Raw genomic sequence first — 18,334 nt, 5'->3', positions numbered from 1 at the left:
ATTGGTTTTGGTAGTCATGCGTCAAGAATGATAAAATATTACTGAAAAGGGGCAGCCAAAATATTCAAGGGGGTGGAAAGAGAAGAGATCTAACTTAAAAAAATTGTACCTATTTAGCCTGGAAGCACAAAGGCAAATGAAAATGATTGATGTCTCAAATATCATGTATGGATTGGAAAGCAATAATTTATTTGACCAATGTTAGTATACTTGACTTGAAGTTACCTAAATCTTAGAAGCAGTAAATCAAGAAATGAAAGGAGTCTTTCTTACATAGCATATATTCAACTAACAGAAACTGTTGTCCTAAAAACTTACAGCATAAACTGAATTCAAACCTATAAAATTATTTAAATTTATAAATTATCACTATTAAGGTAGGATAGTAAGGATGATTTGGAATATAGAATCTAAATAGGAAGGAATCTTAGAGAATATTTCATGTCACTTTTTCAATTGATAAAGAAACCTAATTCAGAGTGATCGAGTCACTTGCCCAAGGTTACACAGAAAGTGATAAAGCAGGGGCAAAACAAAACTCAGATTTTCTTAATCTAGAGGCCTTTCATCTTGATGCTCACAACATATATTATTAATTTATGCATGTAGGGGAATGATATTAAAGTTTAATGCTCAAAATTATATATGTGATAGGTATTATTACTGTCTACATTTTTAAATTGAGGAAATTAAAACTGAATCTCAGAGGGTAGGTAAACTGCCCAAGGTTTACATTCCATGGCAATGCTAGATATGAACCCTGCCTCTCTTGACTTCAAAGCCATGCCCTTAATTTTGCCACAGTTGCCATACCCTTTCCAGCTGGGTGACCTTGAGTAAATTACTTAACTTCTCTGGACATCATGTTGTTGAGAGAACAAACCCACCAAGAGATCATTTTAACATAATGTGAGAAGTGCAAGATTGAAATACGAAATAGCATTGGCTGCTCTGGAAATTTGGAGGAGCACAGAAAGATAAATTGTGGGCAGACTGGAATGTCAGTGTATAAAGTTTGGCCCTTGACCCTTAGGCATCTATTGTTGAACTACTAAAAGGAATTGATGAGGTATTTTAGGAAGATTAATCTGTGGTTGAGGGAGCACAAGAGTGTAGACCAGGAGATTAACTGAGAAGTATAAAATGATATGGACCCTGACTTAGGATAGTGGCAATTGGTAACAAGAGGAAAAGACAGATGTGAGATGCTGTGAAAGAAGACTTAGTGGGACTTACTAGTTATTTAGATATGGAGGGAAGAGTTGATAATGACTGTTCATTAAAGGAATTGTGGATGTTAAACTGGAGAACATCTTTAGGTTAAAAGTTTTTTGTGTATCTCATGATTCTTAATGGGTTATTCTGCATATAGATCATTTAATAAATAGCTTGTTGATTAGTTCACCTGTCGCAAAGATATTACTCTGCCTACCTTCCTCATATTTGTGAAACCTATTGAAATGTATATATAGTATAGAGTTCATTATGTCTCAGGTACTTTGCTAGGCACAGTAGGTACTAAAATGAAGAACAACATAGACCCTGCCTTCAGTAATCTCACAGTCTAGTAATCCTTGCCTAATATTTTAGTTTTATAGGTTTATTATTTCATAAGAATCAAATATTTTCATTATCCATGAGTGTGAGTATTTAAGCAATCATGTAATTCTCAACATGAGCAGTATCACCCTTAAGGGGGTGAAGATCAGTTCTTAAGGGTGAAAAGAATTGTACTCTTTCATATATAAAGCACAGATATATATACAGTACATAAATGGATATACAATATATCTGTGGTATTAAAACTTCATTGGAGGGGGCTATTATGAAAAAACATCTGAAAAGTATCATTGGTGGTGGTAAGAGGGTGCCAATAAAGTTTCAGAAACTGAGCTAAATATATTGCAATTATAGTTATCAAGGGCTTTTTAAAGACAGATCCCTTAATTTCTTAGTCAACTACTTAAAAATTCAGATTTTTGACAATTAAGGTTTTTCCATGTATTTTGCATATTAGGTATATGTTGTTGGAGGTTATGATGGGCAAAACAGACTTAGCAGCGTGGAATGTTATGATTCCTTTTCAAATCGATGGACTGAAGTTGCTCCCCTTAAGGAAGCAGTGAGTTCTCCTGCCGTGACTAGCTGTGTAGGCAAATTGTTTGTGATTGGTGGAGGACCTGATGACAATACTTGTTCTGATAAGGTAAGCCATGCCGTCTTATAGAAATTACCAATGATGTATATAAGGAGAAAACTACATAAGGCTTATCAAATAGAGATCTAGGTCCCTTATTGTGAGGAACCTTTTAAAAATTGGTACTTTATCCTTTGGGGGGAAAACATTGAGTTTCAAGTTGCTGAAGTGAAATCCTAATATATCTAACAATTTTCTGTAAAAAGCTTTATCTAATTTTTTTGAAATAAGACTAATTTCAGAGTTTGGATCTTAGACTAAATAAATTGTTTTAAACCTCTTAACTGCAGTAGTCTACAAAATCAAAAAATTATTCACACAAAACACGGTTGGGAAGTGAATTAGCAGAGTAGGTAAGATACAGTAGCTATGCTGCTTCCAACTGGGTCATCCTCTGCGTACTTTAAAAGTATTTTTTAGAACAAAAAGGAGGAAAGGAAACCTCTGTAACATAAATGGAGGACAGCTCAAAGTTGCTGCAGTTCATTGGATTCCTGGGATAAAAGAACATGTGCCATCCTCACACCTCAGAAAATACTGTATTTATTCTGGAAACAAATGTCTAATACCTAATCCCTTTAGCAATTGTTTACTGAATTTTGTCAATCAATTCTTTTTTTTAATTGAATTGTAATATAATGTGGCCAAATGTTACATATGTAGAATTCAGTAATACAGAATTTGTGGTAATTCAAAGTACACTGAATTGAAATTTACTTGTGTTCTTTTGAAGAAATGACTTCCTAAAAGTATAAAGAAATTGTATTTAAATTGAGGCATAGTTATCCTATAGGACACAATTTTTTTTAATCTATACTGTTAATTTTCTTTTTTTTTAATGTTTATTTATTTTGAGAGAGAAAAAGAGCCAGTTAGGGGCAGAGAGAGAGAGAGAATCCCAACCAGGCTCCGCACTGTCAGTGCAGACCCCAACGTGGGGCTAGATCTTACAGACTGTGAGCCGAAACCAAGAGTTGGATGCTTAAGCAACTGAGCCACCCAGGCACCCCAACTGTTAATTTTAACGGAAATAAGTAAAGAAACTTACCATGATAGCCTAGCCAGTCATCCTGGAAATAATCTCTATGTGTGTTACTCTGTTCTGCTTGATAGTAATAAATTTGCATCTGAGAATTTTGTAATTCAGACATCTCCCTATCAAGCTAACCTTTCTTAATTCTGTGAACTAATGTGAATTAGTTAATGTAAATTAATAAATAGGATTTGATTTTTAATCATGTTTGTATGTATCGGTAGACTTTTTTATTAAGTAAATTTGCATTTTTGTTTAGAAGTTTTAATTAAATATTTCTACACATTACTAGGTTCAATCTTATGATCCAGAAACCAATTCTTGGCTACTTCGTGCAGCTATCCCAATTGCCAAGCGGTGTATAACAGCCGTATCCTTAAACAACCTGATATATGTTGCTGGTGGGCTGACCAAGGCAATATACTGTTATGATCCAGTTGAAGATTACTGGATGCATGTACAGAATACATTCAGCCGACAGGTAATAACGTAAAACAGTCCAAAAGAAAAATCAACCAACGAGGGACCAAGTACATGGCCATTATAAATATACTGTAATTTCACTGTTAATATATTTCATGTGTGCTTGAATTATTTCATAACTTTTAAAACTCCACATTAAGCATATGGTATGACGTTTTGAACTCCTTCCAGAGAATTGTTTTATTGAAATAGCTTAATTTTTACCATCGCATGGTGAAGCAGCTGTTGTACTTGAGCTGGTGACTTTTTTCCCTTGACCTTTTTCAGAATCTACTCTAGTCCTTATCCCTATTTCTTAGGTATTTTGAAGAAAACAAATGTTCCCAAACTGGTTTCTTTCCTTCTGTGGCTTTTATCATAAAAGAAATGGCTGTGCTCCGGTCTCCTTCATCCTATCTGTACTCCTACTCCACCTCTACCCTCTAGCCTCCCCAAAAGTCTTCTCTCAGCCTTTGATTCATGGCTCCAACCTCCCTCTTTCTACCACCAAAATGCTTGATGGTTCTGATGCTGAAGTCTAGCTCTACCTATACCACTCTAAGGTGTTATACTGCCAGAGGTCATTACTAATAATCTCAGTTTCATTCATGTACTATTACTTTTTCTATCCAACCCTTAAATATAAGTTTTCCTTGAGCCTCTTTCCCCCTCCCTCTTCCCAGTTTCTACTCTGTTCCTGAGTGATCACATTTATTGCCCAGTACTGATACACTTCAAGTCTTTATCATCATTAAAACCTCTCTCTTGTGCTCCAGACTCAAATTGCCAACTGCCTATTTGATATTTTTTATGATGTTCTATGACTCCAAACTTAAACCAGAATTCATCATCTTCCCCAACCCTGCTTTTTCTGTTTCCAGGCAACCTAGTGAATAAAAGAATTGTTTCTTCCTTACTCACACTCACAGCACGTCTGGCACCAGATATGTGCCACACCAACCAATTCTCCATCTCCAGCTGAGTGTCTTACAATTCAGTTCAGTTCTAACACTATCTACCTGGAGTTAGAGTCAGATTCCGCAAGTTGAGAGCTCAGTCCCCAAGACTGCCACTGCCTCAGACGCCAACCACTAGCTCCAGCTTGTCCCCAGTACTTTTGACACACTGGCTATGAATTAACATTCCCATAGCCCCTCCTTGGGTTCGGTAATTTGTAAGAACAGCTCGCAGAACTCAGGGAAACACTTGTGTTTATTTGGTTTTTTGTATATGAAAGGATATTATAAATGATACAGACGAACAGCCAGATGAAGAAGCGCATAGGGGAAGGTCCAGAAGGGTCCAAAGCACACAGGAGCTTCTGTTCTGGGGTTGAGGTGCACCCTCCCCCAATCCAGAAGCTGTTTGAATATTATACTTTGGGAATTTTTGTGGAGGCTTCATTATGTAATTATTAATTTAATTTCTAGCCCCTGTCCCCTCTCCAGAGAACAGAGAGTGGGGATGAAAGTTTCAAGATTCTAATTATGGCATGATCTTTTTGCTGACTAGTCCCCATCCAGGAACCAGCCAGTAGTCACCTCATTAAAACAAAAGACATTCCTATCACTCAGGAAATTCCAAGGGATTTAGGAGCTCTGTGACAGGAACTGGAGGCAGAGACTAATATATATTTTTCTACTGTTTCACACCAAGACTTATCTCTTAGATTTTCCCCCACTTTCTCCTAAATTGAATCAATCCAGCATATCAGTTCTGTGTCCCCAGAGTTTTTCCTATTCTTTTCCATTCCTGTGGTTCCTGCTTTTTGTTCAAGTTCTTATTAGTTCTTCCCTCAACAAAAACAGTAATATTCTAATTAGCGTTTAATGTCTTGCTTCTCTAACCCATTTTGCCACCAATTATTTCCCAACGAATCCTATTATATTCCTTCTCTGATTGGAAACATACTGAATAAAATCCAAAAGTTTTCCCACTTCATTCTAGCCCTTCTGTTGTCTGAGCCCTGCTTGCCTTTTTAGCTTCACTTTCTGCAACTTTATCCCCATTACATTAAGTATCTGTTAACTTGAATTTGCAATATAGATCATACATGTTCTTGCCTTGGTTCATGCTATCCTCTTAGGCTCTAATGCCTTTTCTACCTTCTCTACTTGTTTGTTTTGTTTTGTTTTGTTTAATTTTTTAACATTTATTTATTTTTTGAGACAGAGAGAGGCAGAGCATGAACGGGGGAGGGTCAGAGAGAGAGGGAGACACAGAATCTGAAACAGGCCCCAGACTCTGAGCTGTCAGCACAGAGCCCGACACGGGGCTCGAACTCACAGACTGTGAGATCATGACCCGAGCTGAAGTCGGACGCTCAACCAACTGAGCCACCCAGGCGCCCCTCTACCTTCTCTACTTGTAACACTACTCTTCTTTCAAGGACCACTTCATGTTACAACAAACTGAAGTTTCCCTGTTCAGAATTAATCTGATCTGATCTGTCACTGCCCTTATACCTCTATTATGGCAGTCATATATTCTGTTATGAGTATCAATGTTTATTTCTGTACCGGAATTCCATCTTCTTAAGAATACTGTTTTTTCTCTTTCCCAATGTATCTTGTATTAATTGGTGCTGAGTAAATATTTACTGAATAAATAAAAAATGAGACAGTAAAGTAACAAAGGACCTAATTTTAAGAGTCTTAAATGTAATATCCCTAACAGATATAGACTATAAATATAATGAATAGGGACTGAGTATAACACCATTTTTCTTAAGTTGTTGACATTGAGGTATAGTCTCTAATTAGTAATGTATTCAAAATAACATTGCCTCAACTGATGAAAGGGACATAATAGTATCTTCAGCTTCATGGTACAGAGGTAATATAATCTATCATTCTTGTATCACATTTAAGTAAAATGAATCACATTTCTCTAGCTCAGTGGCCTCTACTGGAAAGGACAATCTCCAGTTCTGTAGAAGTAAGAGTGTGCCTTACCATATAAGAACCCATATTATGGTCATATTCACCTGTGTGACAAGTGTTTACACTTATTTCTAAAATTTTTTAAAAACTTTTTTAATGTTTATTTATTTGGGGGGGGGGGGGCAGAGAGTGAGAGGGAGACACAGAATCCAAAGCAGGCTCCAGGCTGCGAGCTGTCAGCACAGAGCCTGACATGGGGCTCGAACCTACAACCACCAGATCGTGACCTGAGCCAAAGTCAGACACTTAACCGACTGAGCCACTCACGTGCCCCTAAATTTTTTTTTTTTTTAAGTAAACTCTACCCCCAATGTGGGACTTGAATTCATGATCCTGAGATCAAGAGTCACATGCTCTACCAACTGAGCCAACTAGATGCCCTAATTTGTAAATGTTTTAATCAAAGCTAATATTTATTGGCTTATTAAGTGAATATTTTAAAGTATAATGCATTTTCACCAAGAACTGTTCATTCAGAACTTAGCTATATCATATAAAATGATAACAACTTAGGAAGATAATTGCCAACATCTAGTATAATGCAGGACATACAATGAATATGTCTTTAACTACATGATTGAGATAAAACTATGGAAAAACAACGGGACAAACATGGCACATTTTTTCTAATTAATGAATAATCTGACTTCGGAAATTTCAAAGAAGAAACATTTAGATAAGAAGTGTATTAAATCTATTATGACAAAGACAAATCATTGAAGTCCAAATCAAGTATTCTATATCAAATCTCTGGAAGCAAAAAATAATGATATTTCTGGGATTATTTTTTTCTCCTCAGTCCATTCTTACTACCAGTACTTCTAAGTGTATATTTGTAAACATTATTAATAGGTAATTTTTGAACCATCTGTTTGCCTACCCTTTTGACGCTAATCAGTGAAAAAGGAAAAATCAGCTGTAATTTCATGTGAGACAGTTATTTGAGTCAGACTAGTTTTTTAAATGCTTAGAATGTTAAGTAGCAAAAAAGCTAAAAAAAAAAAAAAAAAACAAAACAAAAAACGAGCTCTTTGTTTTGCAGACCTAATGGGCCTAATGCAACCTTTTTCTCTTTCTGTTCCTTACTATTTCCGTGCCTCTTGACTCTGCATGATTCCTAAAAGCTACAAGTTGCTATTTTAAACATATTTTGCTTTTTAACCCTTGTCAAGAACATCCTTTGAAAAATTGTGGAATTTTTTTTTAGGTCAATGATATTTGTTTTTTAGAGTAATTATGTTATTGACAGAAAAGAGTAAAATTTAGCTAAGAATCCCATTATGTGCAAGGTTAAAATATTATTTAGGAAATTTCTATGTGCCAGCCAAAGTCCTAATAACAGTGCTTTGTTAATTTGTTTATAACTCTTTCATTCATTCATTCAACTTGGGGGTGATCCTATTTGACGGATAATGTTCCTACTCCTTGGTCATGTAATAGCCACTTTCTATAATAAGGGAGCTTCCTGTAATAGGAGAAGCAAGCCATGTTCTTCAAAACTATTTTTGTTCAACTACTGTTAAGTTAAAACCCTTCTCTCTGTCCACTTAGCCCCCACTCCACCTCCCACATCTTGGCCCCAACCAATAACATATCTTAACATTTCATTCATGCAAAATTATCTGGCACTCATACATAGAGCAGGAGTTGGGCAAAAGGGAGCTTATTTGATGTGTCCTTTTTTTGGTCTGTTAAAGCAGGTCTTATTTTTCAGTTTGCTACTAAATCCCTTCAAGAATTAATTTTTTTTTTTTTTATTTGGTTGAACAGGAAAACTGTGGTATGTCTGTGTGTAATGGTAAAATATATATCCTGGGTGGAAGACGGGAAAATGGAGAAGCCACAGACACTATTCTCTGTTATGATCCTGCAACAAGTATCATCACAGGGGTAGCTGCAATGCCCAGGCCAGTGTCCTATCATGGCTGTGTGACTATTCATAGATACAATGAAAAATGCTTTAAGCTCTAAAGCCGGGATACCTCACCCAAGAAGCCACACCAATCCAAGATGAGAGGTTTGAAAAACTCCAGAGTGGGAACTTGACATATCTCCTTTGTGCCATGTACGCAAAAAAAGTAAAGATAATAATTGTGGTGCCTTTCCCCCCCAAATAACCTTTCAAACTGTAATAAAGCCTTTCCTGTAATTGGGAAAAAAATTTTGTTTTTGAAAGTAATAGTGGTTATTGCTTGGGTTTTGAGAGTGTACCTTTGTAAGTATTTGTAAGGAACTTATGTGGAGTCAGAAATAATGTCTGCCTGAATAACTTTTAGGAATTTGTGAATGGTTTCTTCATTTATGTACGTTTATCTGCAAGCCTATATATTCTTTGTCATATTATGTATAGAAAACTGCATGACTTAGGCTTCGTTTAGGTTGGATCACATAATGCTTAGAATGCTTAGAATGCATTCTAAGAGGGGAAATCAGTTTCAAAAATCTTTTTCACTAAAGATATATCCAACCTGATTAATTTTATTGAAAGTTTTTTCAGTAATTGATAAAAATGTAGTAACAATTTGAGTATCATAAAGTACTGAATTATCATGACTTACTTCTTAGAATTGTTGTCTTGTATTAAACATATTTTTGGAAGAACATTGGGTAGGAGATAGAAATGCAAATGCCCCTAAAATGGGGATTAAAATTATAGGTTTATTCCTAAGAAAAAAATTATATAAGACCATTGAAGGGGAAAATGACCACTGTGGCTCTCAAAGTATTTATGTATCATCTCCAAATCCTCTAAGGAAGCACCTTTTCTTGAACCCGGCAAAAGAGTTGAAATCCACATTGCAAGATTATTTTGTGGAAAATGGGGACAAATTTTCTCCCTAGCCCAGTAGGGTTTGACTTCATTAGTATGGTGCTTTGGGTGAGGTCCTCTTCCCTGGTTATCCTCCTTTCCTGTGAACAGGTAAAAATCTTGGAGTCTCCGCTGTTAAGTTGCCTTTGAAGGATAAAGCAGGGACCACCTATCAGTGGGTCCATTTTTCTTTTAAAATTAGCTATCCAAAAAACTAGCAGCATTATTTGCAGTTTAAGATAAATCTTTCATTTGGTACCCATTGTGGAAAATACTGGTCAACATTCTCAAGCTTCTATACAACAAACAAGTTGCCTTTGTCTAGATTTTTCAACTCCATCCAGTTTATAAGCTTACTAGTTTTCAGAAAGGAATGTAAATTTTTTTTCTAAGGCAAATGGAATGGCAGGAACTGTAGCAAAGTGATTACTGTTATTCCTGGGTAAACAGATACAATTTACAACATTTGAGGGACGTTCCAGGGATGTTTCAGGTAGCCTGCTGGATTTCAACTTCCCAGGCACTATTGTCGTCTCACATCATAATTATATACTCCTGTCACAGGAGAGATGATGCAAATATGTGACTATAGTGTCACCAGATTTCTATTATAACCAAGTTAGTAATCAAAAACCTAACATTGATAAACCACTTTTGTTTTCTCATCTTAGAATGATACAGAGATTTCTAATAAATCATACGGCATCAACTTCAGTGATTAGCTGGAATCTGAATTCTGAGAAAAGCTCTAAAGATCTTACAAATTTTTAGGAAATTTTAATTTTTCAAATTACAATTTGAAATGATATGTACCTTTTTGAGATAATTATCAGAGCAATTCAGAAAACAATTTTCTATCATTTTAGTTGAAAGGCAATTGTACATATAATTGGGACACTTGTTTGATTTTTAGAAAAAACCTCTACTTCTGCAATATGCCTTTTGTAGATAATGGAAATTATTTAGTTCAGAAATTCTTTGCCGTAGATGAGATAATGTATGAGAAAAGTGTTTTGTAAATGCTAAGGATTATACAAATGATACTTGTTATTTTCATGTGTATTTGTAAGGTTGTGCCCATAATACAGACACTTCACACAAAAAAAATCTTCTCAAGATAACTTGTATCCATAGTACTTTTGTCTATTGTAAAAGTGTTAACTATTTACTTGTATTTCATCTTACATTTATTTTTAATATCCATGTGTTTATTGTACTAAATTTGAAATGAAATTCTAGAAAACAATTTTGTTTAAACATAGACTTCATACCAATATCATTTAATTTTTCTACATGATTTAAAACTAAGTAGGCCACCAAGAACTTAGCTTGGATCCTATGAAATTAACAATTTTTGAAATTACCCAACTGATATTTCAATATCCTTTAACTGTTTATCTTTCTTTAGTGATTATTGATAAATAATGGTGTTAGCATTGATAAAAAAGAATTTTAGGGTATAATTAGTATATCAAAATATCAAAAGGGATTCATAAACCAAATTGTGACAGATTATATTCATAGTGTCATCACATAGTTGACAGGCTTTCTTTTGATAGGAGATGCTCACATAAGCTTTGGGTTAGTATGTATGTATATACATGTGTCTATAGATAGATAGTACGGTTATGTACACACATATATACAAACACCAAGAAATTGATCAGTTTGTGATGATCAGAAAGAAGCACATAAAGTAAAAATTGGTTGACCTTATTAAATTCAATTCCAGAAGATTTTTTTTTTATTTGGGCATTTCTATCATTCGTTTTTACATTTGAAAGTACATGTGAGGAGCACCTGGCTGGCTCAGTCAGTAGAGCATGCAACTCTGGATCTTGGGGTTGTGAGTTCAAGCCCCACGTTGGGTGTAGATATTACTTAAAAGAGTTTGAAAGTACATGATGGGTGTTAGTGTAATAAATCGCATACAGTCAGAATCTGTATAATACATAAAGTTTCACAAGATCAGAAAACAAATTGGAGGTAGAGACGAGTTTGCTAAACCCAGCTGTGATACCTCAGTGGGAAAAGGAATTCAAGTGTATGTTTGTGGATCAACAGGAAAGTATAGTTGTTTTTTGTTCATGAACATGTGTTTTCCTATGTATGAGTGAGCCATAAAGTGGTCTAATTTTTACAACAGAAGACCTTCTTTGTCTACTTTAATCTTCCCACTGACTACTGCACAGGTATGAAATAGTAGCTTATTGAATTTTCAGTAACCTTTTTTTCCCCCTAGATGACTGAAATATAGATATTTACTCCATTTAAACCAGGTGTTAAGGAAAAAAATGATGTAAATACTCAGGGAGGGTATTAACTTGTCATTTTTGCCTATTTGGTGTGTTTAAAATGCCATAACTAAATAACCTTCAGTTCATGATTCGAGAGTAAATTTAATTTGATTAAGGGGCTTCACACAGGCTGTGGTTGAACATTCATTCTTTTATATTTAGAAAGATGAAAATGTTTTGTGGACTGATACATTTTCTCTTAGTGAATATGAATTGTTTATGTATCTCTACTGTCATACACCCTTTTGAAACTCAGGAAAGACAAAGGTTCAATTATACTACTTTTGTCAATATGCAAACCAGGTGTGTGTGTTTCTTTTCCCTGTTGTCTGGATATGGCAAATAGATTTTTTTTTTTTTTTTAAAGAATTGCTGTGAGAACCCATACATGAAAAGAGAGGGGTTAAATAGTTGTGTGTGCCTTTTGTGTCTTGAGACACAAAAGGAAAAGACATCTCCAGACTGTATTTTCAAAGAGAAGAGAGAACTATTTATGTGGTGCCAAGTGTTAAGATAATGTCTCTTAAAGGCTTCCTGTGGAAGCCTTTATTTTACTAAACTCAAGACACCAGTTAACCTCAACACGATTTTGGCCTTATTAGAATTTCTTGTGCATTATTTTGAAAGGCAGGTTTACATCACCTCACCCCATTATTCTTTGTAGTTAAATAAATAAATTCACCATATCAAGTAACCAGAAGGAGGGCAATTTGGTGGCCTTTTAAAAGGTTGGACTAGGTAGCTATACTTATTGTCACATCTAATGCTAGACACCAGAAACCATTGAGCCAGAGTGTGAATTGATGATTCCAGAGACATTTTCAACATACTTCAGACATTTTTTAATGTTTTTATGAATGTTTTACATTTGTGTGATGGCCTTAGATATTAAATTTACTTAGTGCTAAAGATCATCATAAATAATTTTTTTAAAAACAGCAGTAGTCATAACTTATTTTATATATTGTTCCAAAGAAAAGAATTTGTTTTAATGTTTTCAAAATAACTGCATCTGAATTTTGTTTATGTGCCTTAAGTTCTCTAGTGATATTTCAGTTTTGGTTTTTTGTTTTTTGTTTTTTTTTTTTCATTCTAAACAAAGCTTACCTTCAGTGAGTTTCATATCTGTTTCCTACAGAGTAAATAAACTTCCCTTCTTCTTAAATTTTTTAATGAGCACCATGTGGTTGCTTGGCAGAATGAGAATGTTAAGAAATGTTGAGTGTTTGGAGTTTTATTATATTTGGGAGTATTGTTTGTTTTTGTTACCAAGGTGCTTTCTAAGATATTCAGACAAACATCTAACACTGATTAAAACTTTGTAAAATGTCATTTACGATATCTACATCTAATGTCAAAAATGTAAACACACTTATTTTTTGTTCCATTCTTATGTACTTTTTTTTTTCCTCCTACAGGCTTTTTCTTTTATCTTTCTTGAAAAAGTTCTTATTCTTCCTTTTCCCATCATCCCTCCCCATAGTTTCTTTATTTAAATCTTTGAGAATTTCTGGAGCTAAGACAACACAATTATAGAGTTGAAAAAAAGCATAATATGCTTTCCAACTTGTACAGACCTATGGCAGCCAAATGTCATTCACTTTTAGTGAGAGGCTCCAGAATCTCCACAGTGAAAACAAAAATGCTTTGTACTTCTTTGTTCTCAATTCAGTTGTAGCACATTAATCCGTGTATGTCTTGTTTAAATATACTTTGTGCATAGTTTCGTTAATTTTTTAAAAGTTGTATCTAATAAAATGTCTTTTAACCATTATTATTTGACTATACAGTTGTATTAAATTTTGTTTACCAAAAACTTGTTGTTTTGTTTTATTTTTAAATATTCATTTTTATGTTCTTTTATTTATTTATTTTAATATGAAATTTATTGTCAAATTGGTTTCCATACAACACCCAGTGCTCACCCCAACAGGTGTCCTCCTCAATGCCCATCAATATTTATTTTGAGAGAGACAGCCTGTGCACATGCTCACGTGAGAACACAAGTTGGGGAGGGGCAGAGAGAGAGAGGAAGAGAGAAAATCCCAAGCAGGCTCCACCCTATCAGGGCAGGGCTCATCTCGGTGCTTGATCTAACGAACTGTGAGATCGTGACCTGAGCCAAAATCAAGAGATGGACATTTAACCGACCAAAGCCATCCAGGTGCCCCATTGTTTTATTTTAAGTACATCCAAATGCTTGTGCAAAAAAAGAAGGAATGGAGGAAATTTCATATTAATATATGTGAGTGTTTACTGGTATGTCCATAAGGTAACTAGAAAGGTAAACTAAAAACATTGGTGTATATGAGGAAAGGAAATGGTGGCTAACGAACAAGTAAAAAGAGAAATGAAATGCCACCGCATACTCATAATCATATGTAATGTATAAATAGGCATATAATCGATGTTTCGGTCTGAACTACATGGAAGTCACCTATCCAAAAAAATTTTTAATTACCAGAAAAGTTATTTATAACATGTACACTCTAGTGTTTTTTGAGTAGGCTCTCAGAAGTACCCCTGTAGTAATATTAAGAGTAAAGGACTTAAGAAATTTTCTTTCAGGTGTCAGGGAGAGGGCATATTATTTACTGGAGATGCAATGTCTGATTTTACATTAACAAGGTAAAATTTTGAAAAGATATATGTTACAGAAGTATATGGAAGGCTTAGCTTTTTATGCTTAGTTTTTAAATTGTGCCATCAAAAGAAAATGGCAAGTTAGAGTGCCACTTAAATAATAAATGTTAAAGCTGTTTTCTTTGACTCAATTCCTTTGTATCCACACCTGGAAAGTGCATGGGCTTCATCAGACCTAATTCCAACCAGTGCTCTATACCATAAAGCTATTTAATCTCTGACCCATACTTTCCCTTATTTAGGAAAGGTCATGCTACTCACCTCACGGGCTTATTGTGAGGAGATGAGCTACTGGGATGTGTGTCCAAGGGTGAACAGTTCTGGCACAGAAGAACATAAATGTTGGTTCCTTTTCCATGCAGCTATTTCAGGACAAAAATGCAATATGAAAAGCAGGGAAGGGGGTGAAAAAATTAAAAGTATTTGTTAGCTTATAATTGGAAAATTATGGACAATGGGTAAAGAATAGAAGCCCCTTGTACTTTCAATTTTCTCTTTAAAAAAATCACCTGCACTCTTGGAGCACCTGGCTGGCTCAGTTGGTAGAGCGTATGACTCTTAATATCAGGGTCATGAATTTAAGCCCCACTTTGAATGTAGAGATTACTTAAAAAATCACCTGCACTCATAATGGAATGGGGAAAAATGATTTAAACCTGCCTTCTTCTCTGCTATTAACTATTAATGGAGATTTAGAATATCAAAAGGCATGGTTTTCCTCTTAATTTTGTTGGGATCTTTTTAATTTATTTTTTATTTTGTTTTATTTTATAATTTTTTGACATCTTTGGGGGACCTTGCTGGCTAGGGAGAGACTGTTCTTCCTAGAACTAGCTAATTCCTGGAAACAGTAACCAACTTGTCGGTGAGCCTACCTTTCATATATCATCCATGCCCCCAACTACCTCCTTTAACTCACACACCAAGCCAATATTTCCCCTGCCCTGAGTCACCCTAGGGCCAGGTAGCAGACACTGAGAACAGCTCCTCTGTCCCAAAGCTTGCTGTAATTACTCAAACTAGCCAATCCTAAACTGTAGACCCTGCCCTGCCTTGACTTGACTTTCTCATGGAAAAGCCAGGAAAGGCTTTAGACTATGCTCTCCCCTCATTTCTTTCTGCCTCCTGACACTGGTGCTTCCCCTGTGGCCCTGAGTGACATACTGTGCTTCTTGTTTCTAAAGGAACTGTGACTAACATTAAACTTTTATTTCAATAGTATTAACCTCTCTGTATTGTCACCCAGTCACCTTTATAAATTAAGACTCACAAATCACTTGTTTATTATTATATGCTCAGCACAGAGGGGACTTACGTTTTAGTGAGTAAAATGGAAGAAGAAAAGAGGATTTTAAAAGATCCTATTTATTAGTATGCACACATACCCCTTTCTGCTCGGATTTGGTGGATGATGCCAAAGATGGTAGGGCTTGATATGAATTCAGTGTCCACACATGTACAGAGGAGGTAAAACAAAACAGAAAGCCGCCTTCCAAGAAGCTTGCTAGCATGGCATGACAGCCGATGGAAATGGGTCTGACCTACCTCCAACCACAGGGAGCATAACTGACCGAATAATGCCACAGCTGCGGGCTTTGAAATCCATCTTGCATTTGTGCTGAGGCCACACCTCCCACCAGCTGTGCCCAGCCAATGTCTTCTGGCAGGGCTACTGAGGCACATGTGTTCCCAAAAGATCTCTCCTAACGGTGGATTTTGCCTCCATGACTCCCCTTCTAATTTGTCCAGCCTTCATTAGACTGCATGGTAATGCAGGATGTTTCCATCTAACCTTCTTTCCCCCTTTCCTTCACTTGCTTTTAGGACCTAATGACTCTCCATGTGTTCTCTCACAGGACATTTCTTCCCTTGCATGTTTTTGTTAAAATCTTTGCCTATTTGATCTTATCTTCTCAAAGGACACAGGACTAGCATATATAGAAAAAAGTGCCTGGGAATCATTGCTCTAATGATAAAGTTAGTACCGTGGAGCCATTCACTAAGCCTGGTTTTCTGAAAAGTGCTAGTTGGTACACTTAGACTAGGCTTAGTGGCAACATAACGTGAAAAAAATTTTTAAAACCAACCGTGTTTAAATGCCAGCTTTAACATTTACTACATGTATGTCTTTGGGCAAGATATTTAACTCTTCTGAACTTTGGTTTCCCCCCTTCCCACTTAGGCTTAGTTTGAGGAATAAATTAGAATGTAAAACATTCAGCACAGTACTTGGCAATGGTGCTTAATCAAGAATGCTAGTAATGAATAGCTTTGAGATTTCATTCATTCATTTATTCATTTATTTATTTGACAAACATTGGAATCCTTGATGTAGATTAGGCAGAATGTTCCTCGCTGGGATTGCATTAATGAATGTGGCAGTGCCTGTTCTTTTTTTTTTTTTTTAAGTTTATTTATTTTTGAGACACAGAGAAAGAGAGAGAGAGAGAGAGAGCTAGTGGGGGGGAGGGGCAGAGAGGGATTGAAAGAGAGAGAGAATCCCAAGCAGGCTCCACACTGTCAGTATGGAGGCCAATGAAGGGTTCGAACTCATGAACCATGAGATCATCATCTGAGCCAAAGTCAGATGCTTAACCAACTGAGCCACTCAGGCTCCCTGACAGTCCCTGTTCTTAAGGATTAGAGACTGACAGGGTCGGCAGACATGTGAACAGATCAATTCTGTATAGCGTGATAGAGGTAGTTACAGACATTCCACTTACTGAGAACTGTGTAAATGGGAATAAAGAATCATCATTTTCCAGGGTAAAGAGATTTTATGGTCTCTTCTTTCCAATTGTGCCAAGCACTGGGAAAGATGCTGAGGGACTAATACATCGAATAAGATAGTCACTGTCCTCCAGAAGCTTTCTGTCAAGTGAGAAAATGCATAGCAATCAGGGAAGGGCTGCTTGTTGAGACAGGGAAATAGCAGTACACTAATGTCCTAGTTTTTGTTTTGTTTTATTTTTAAAGTAGTCTCCACACTCAACATGGGGCTTGAACTCACAACCCTGAGATCAAGGGTCTCATGCTCTACCAACTGAGCCAACCCGGTGCTCCCTAATCCCCTAATCTGTTGCATTTTCCACTTAACTTGTAGCTTCCACATACCTACCATTCAACATGTTATTTATAGCAAATTTGGCATCTGACTTACGGTCTTGCTCTTTTGTTTTGATTTCTGCCATTATCCTGGGTCATTTCAGCATTTAGAACCTGTCCCTTTGCTCTCACCTCACAATATTTTGACCTCTAGTCAATAGATCTTCACCCCCACTCGGTCCAGTAACTCACAAAGCCTTGCCTTAGATTGTTGCATCACCAGAATTATTCTTCCTATGAAACCTTAACCTCTAAAGCTTTTCTGTCTTTTGCCACGCCTTCCCTTCCTTCCTCTCTCATTCCATGACTTTCCCTGTGACCTTTTGCAGATCGCCATCTTCCAACATTTCTTCATGCAGCCCCTGGGTTGCCCACTCTCCCTGCCCAGCCTATTCCACAGTTGTAATGTTGTTCCAACCACTCTCACCAGCATTCAAAATCTGCTCACCCTTTTGATCTCCCATCCCACTTTAAATCAACCCAGTTATTGGCCTTCTCTGCTCCTACTCCCAAGCTGCTGAGTACTGATAGAGAAAATAATTTGCTACAAACTAATACCTCTGAAATGTTGTGATTGCCAACCTCAACTGAGCAGGATACTCTTGGCAAACCAGTGCTCCTATGCTCTCTTTGTTCCTTTACAACAGCTCATTCCCCACTCTCCTGGAGTACTGTACTGTCTTCACTGGTGTTCTCAGCAACTGAAGAAGTCCTTCAAAGACTGAAAGACATGAAGTAGAATCTCTCTCCACATCTTGCCCTCCCAGACTTATTTCCCATCCTCTCTCCTTCATGATTTAGGTATCTGTCCTTCATCTAAACCCTGAATCCCCCTTGTCCAGCATT

The 18,334-nt window shown here is 36.2% G+C and overlaps 1 protein-coding gene across 12 annotated transcripts in view; it reads left to right on the top strand.

The window, feature by feature from the left end:
* KLHL24 (kelch like family member 24) overlaps positions 1–13,556 on the top strand; it is a 43,932-nt gene extending 30,376 nt beyond the window's left edge. For all 12 annotated transcript variants that reach the window (XM_027061345.2, XM_053221161.1, XM_027061341.2 and 9 more), the window contains 3 exons: positions 2,018–2,206; positions 3,523–3,711; positions 8,405–13,556. In XM_027061345.2, the coding sequence (XP_026917146.1) occupies positions 2,018–2,206; positions 3,523–3,711; positions 8,405–8,605 (579 nt within the window). In that variant the 3' untranslated portion in view covers positions 8,606–13,556. The remainder of the gene's footprint in view (positions 1–2,017; positions 2,207–3,522; positions 3,712–8,404) is intronic.
* Positions 13,557–18,334: the final 4,778 nt, after the last annotated feature.

This window comes from Acinonyx jubatus, chromosome C2, assembly GCF_027475565.1.
Source record: "Acinonyx jubatus isolate Ajub_Pintada_27869175 chromosome C2, VMU_Ajub_asm_v1.0, whole genome shotgun sequence".
Taxonomy (NCBI): Eukaryota; Metazoa; Chordata; class Mammalia; order Carnivora; family Felidae; genus Acinonyx; species Acinonyx jubatus.
Note: the sequence above shows the minus strand (reverse complement) of the source record. Positions and strands in the feature narration are given on the sequence as shown.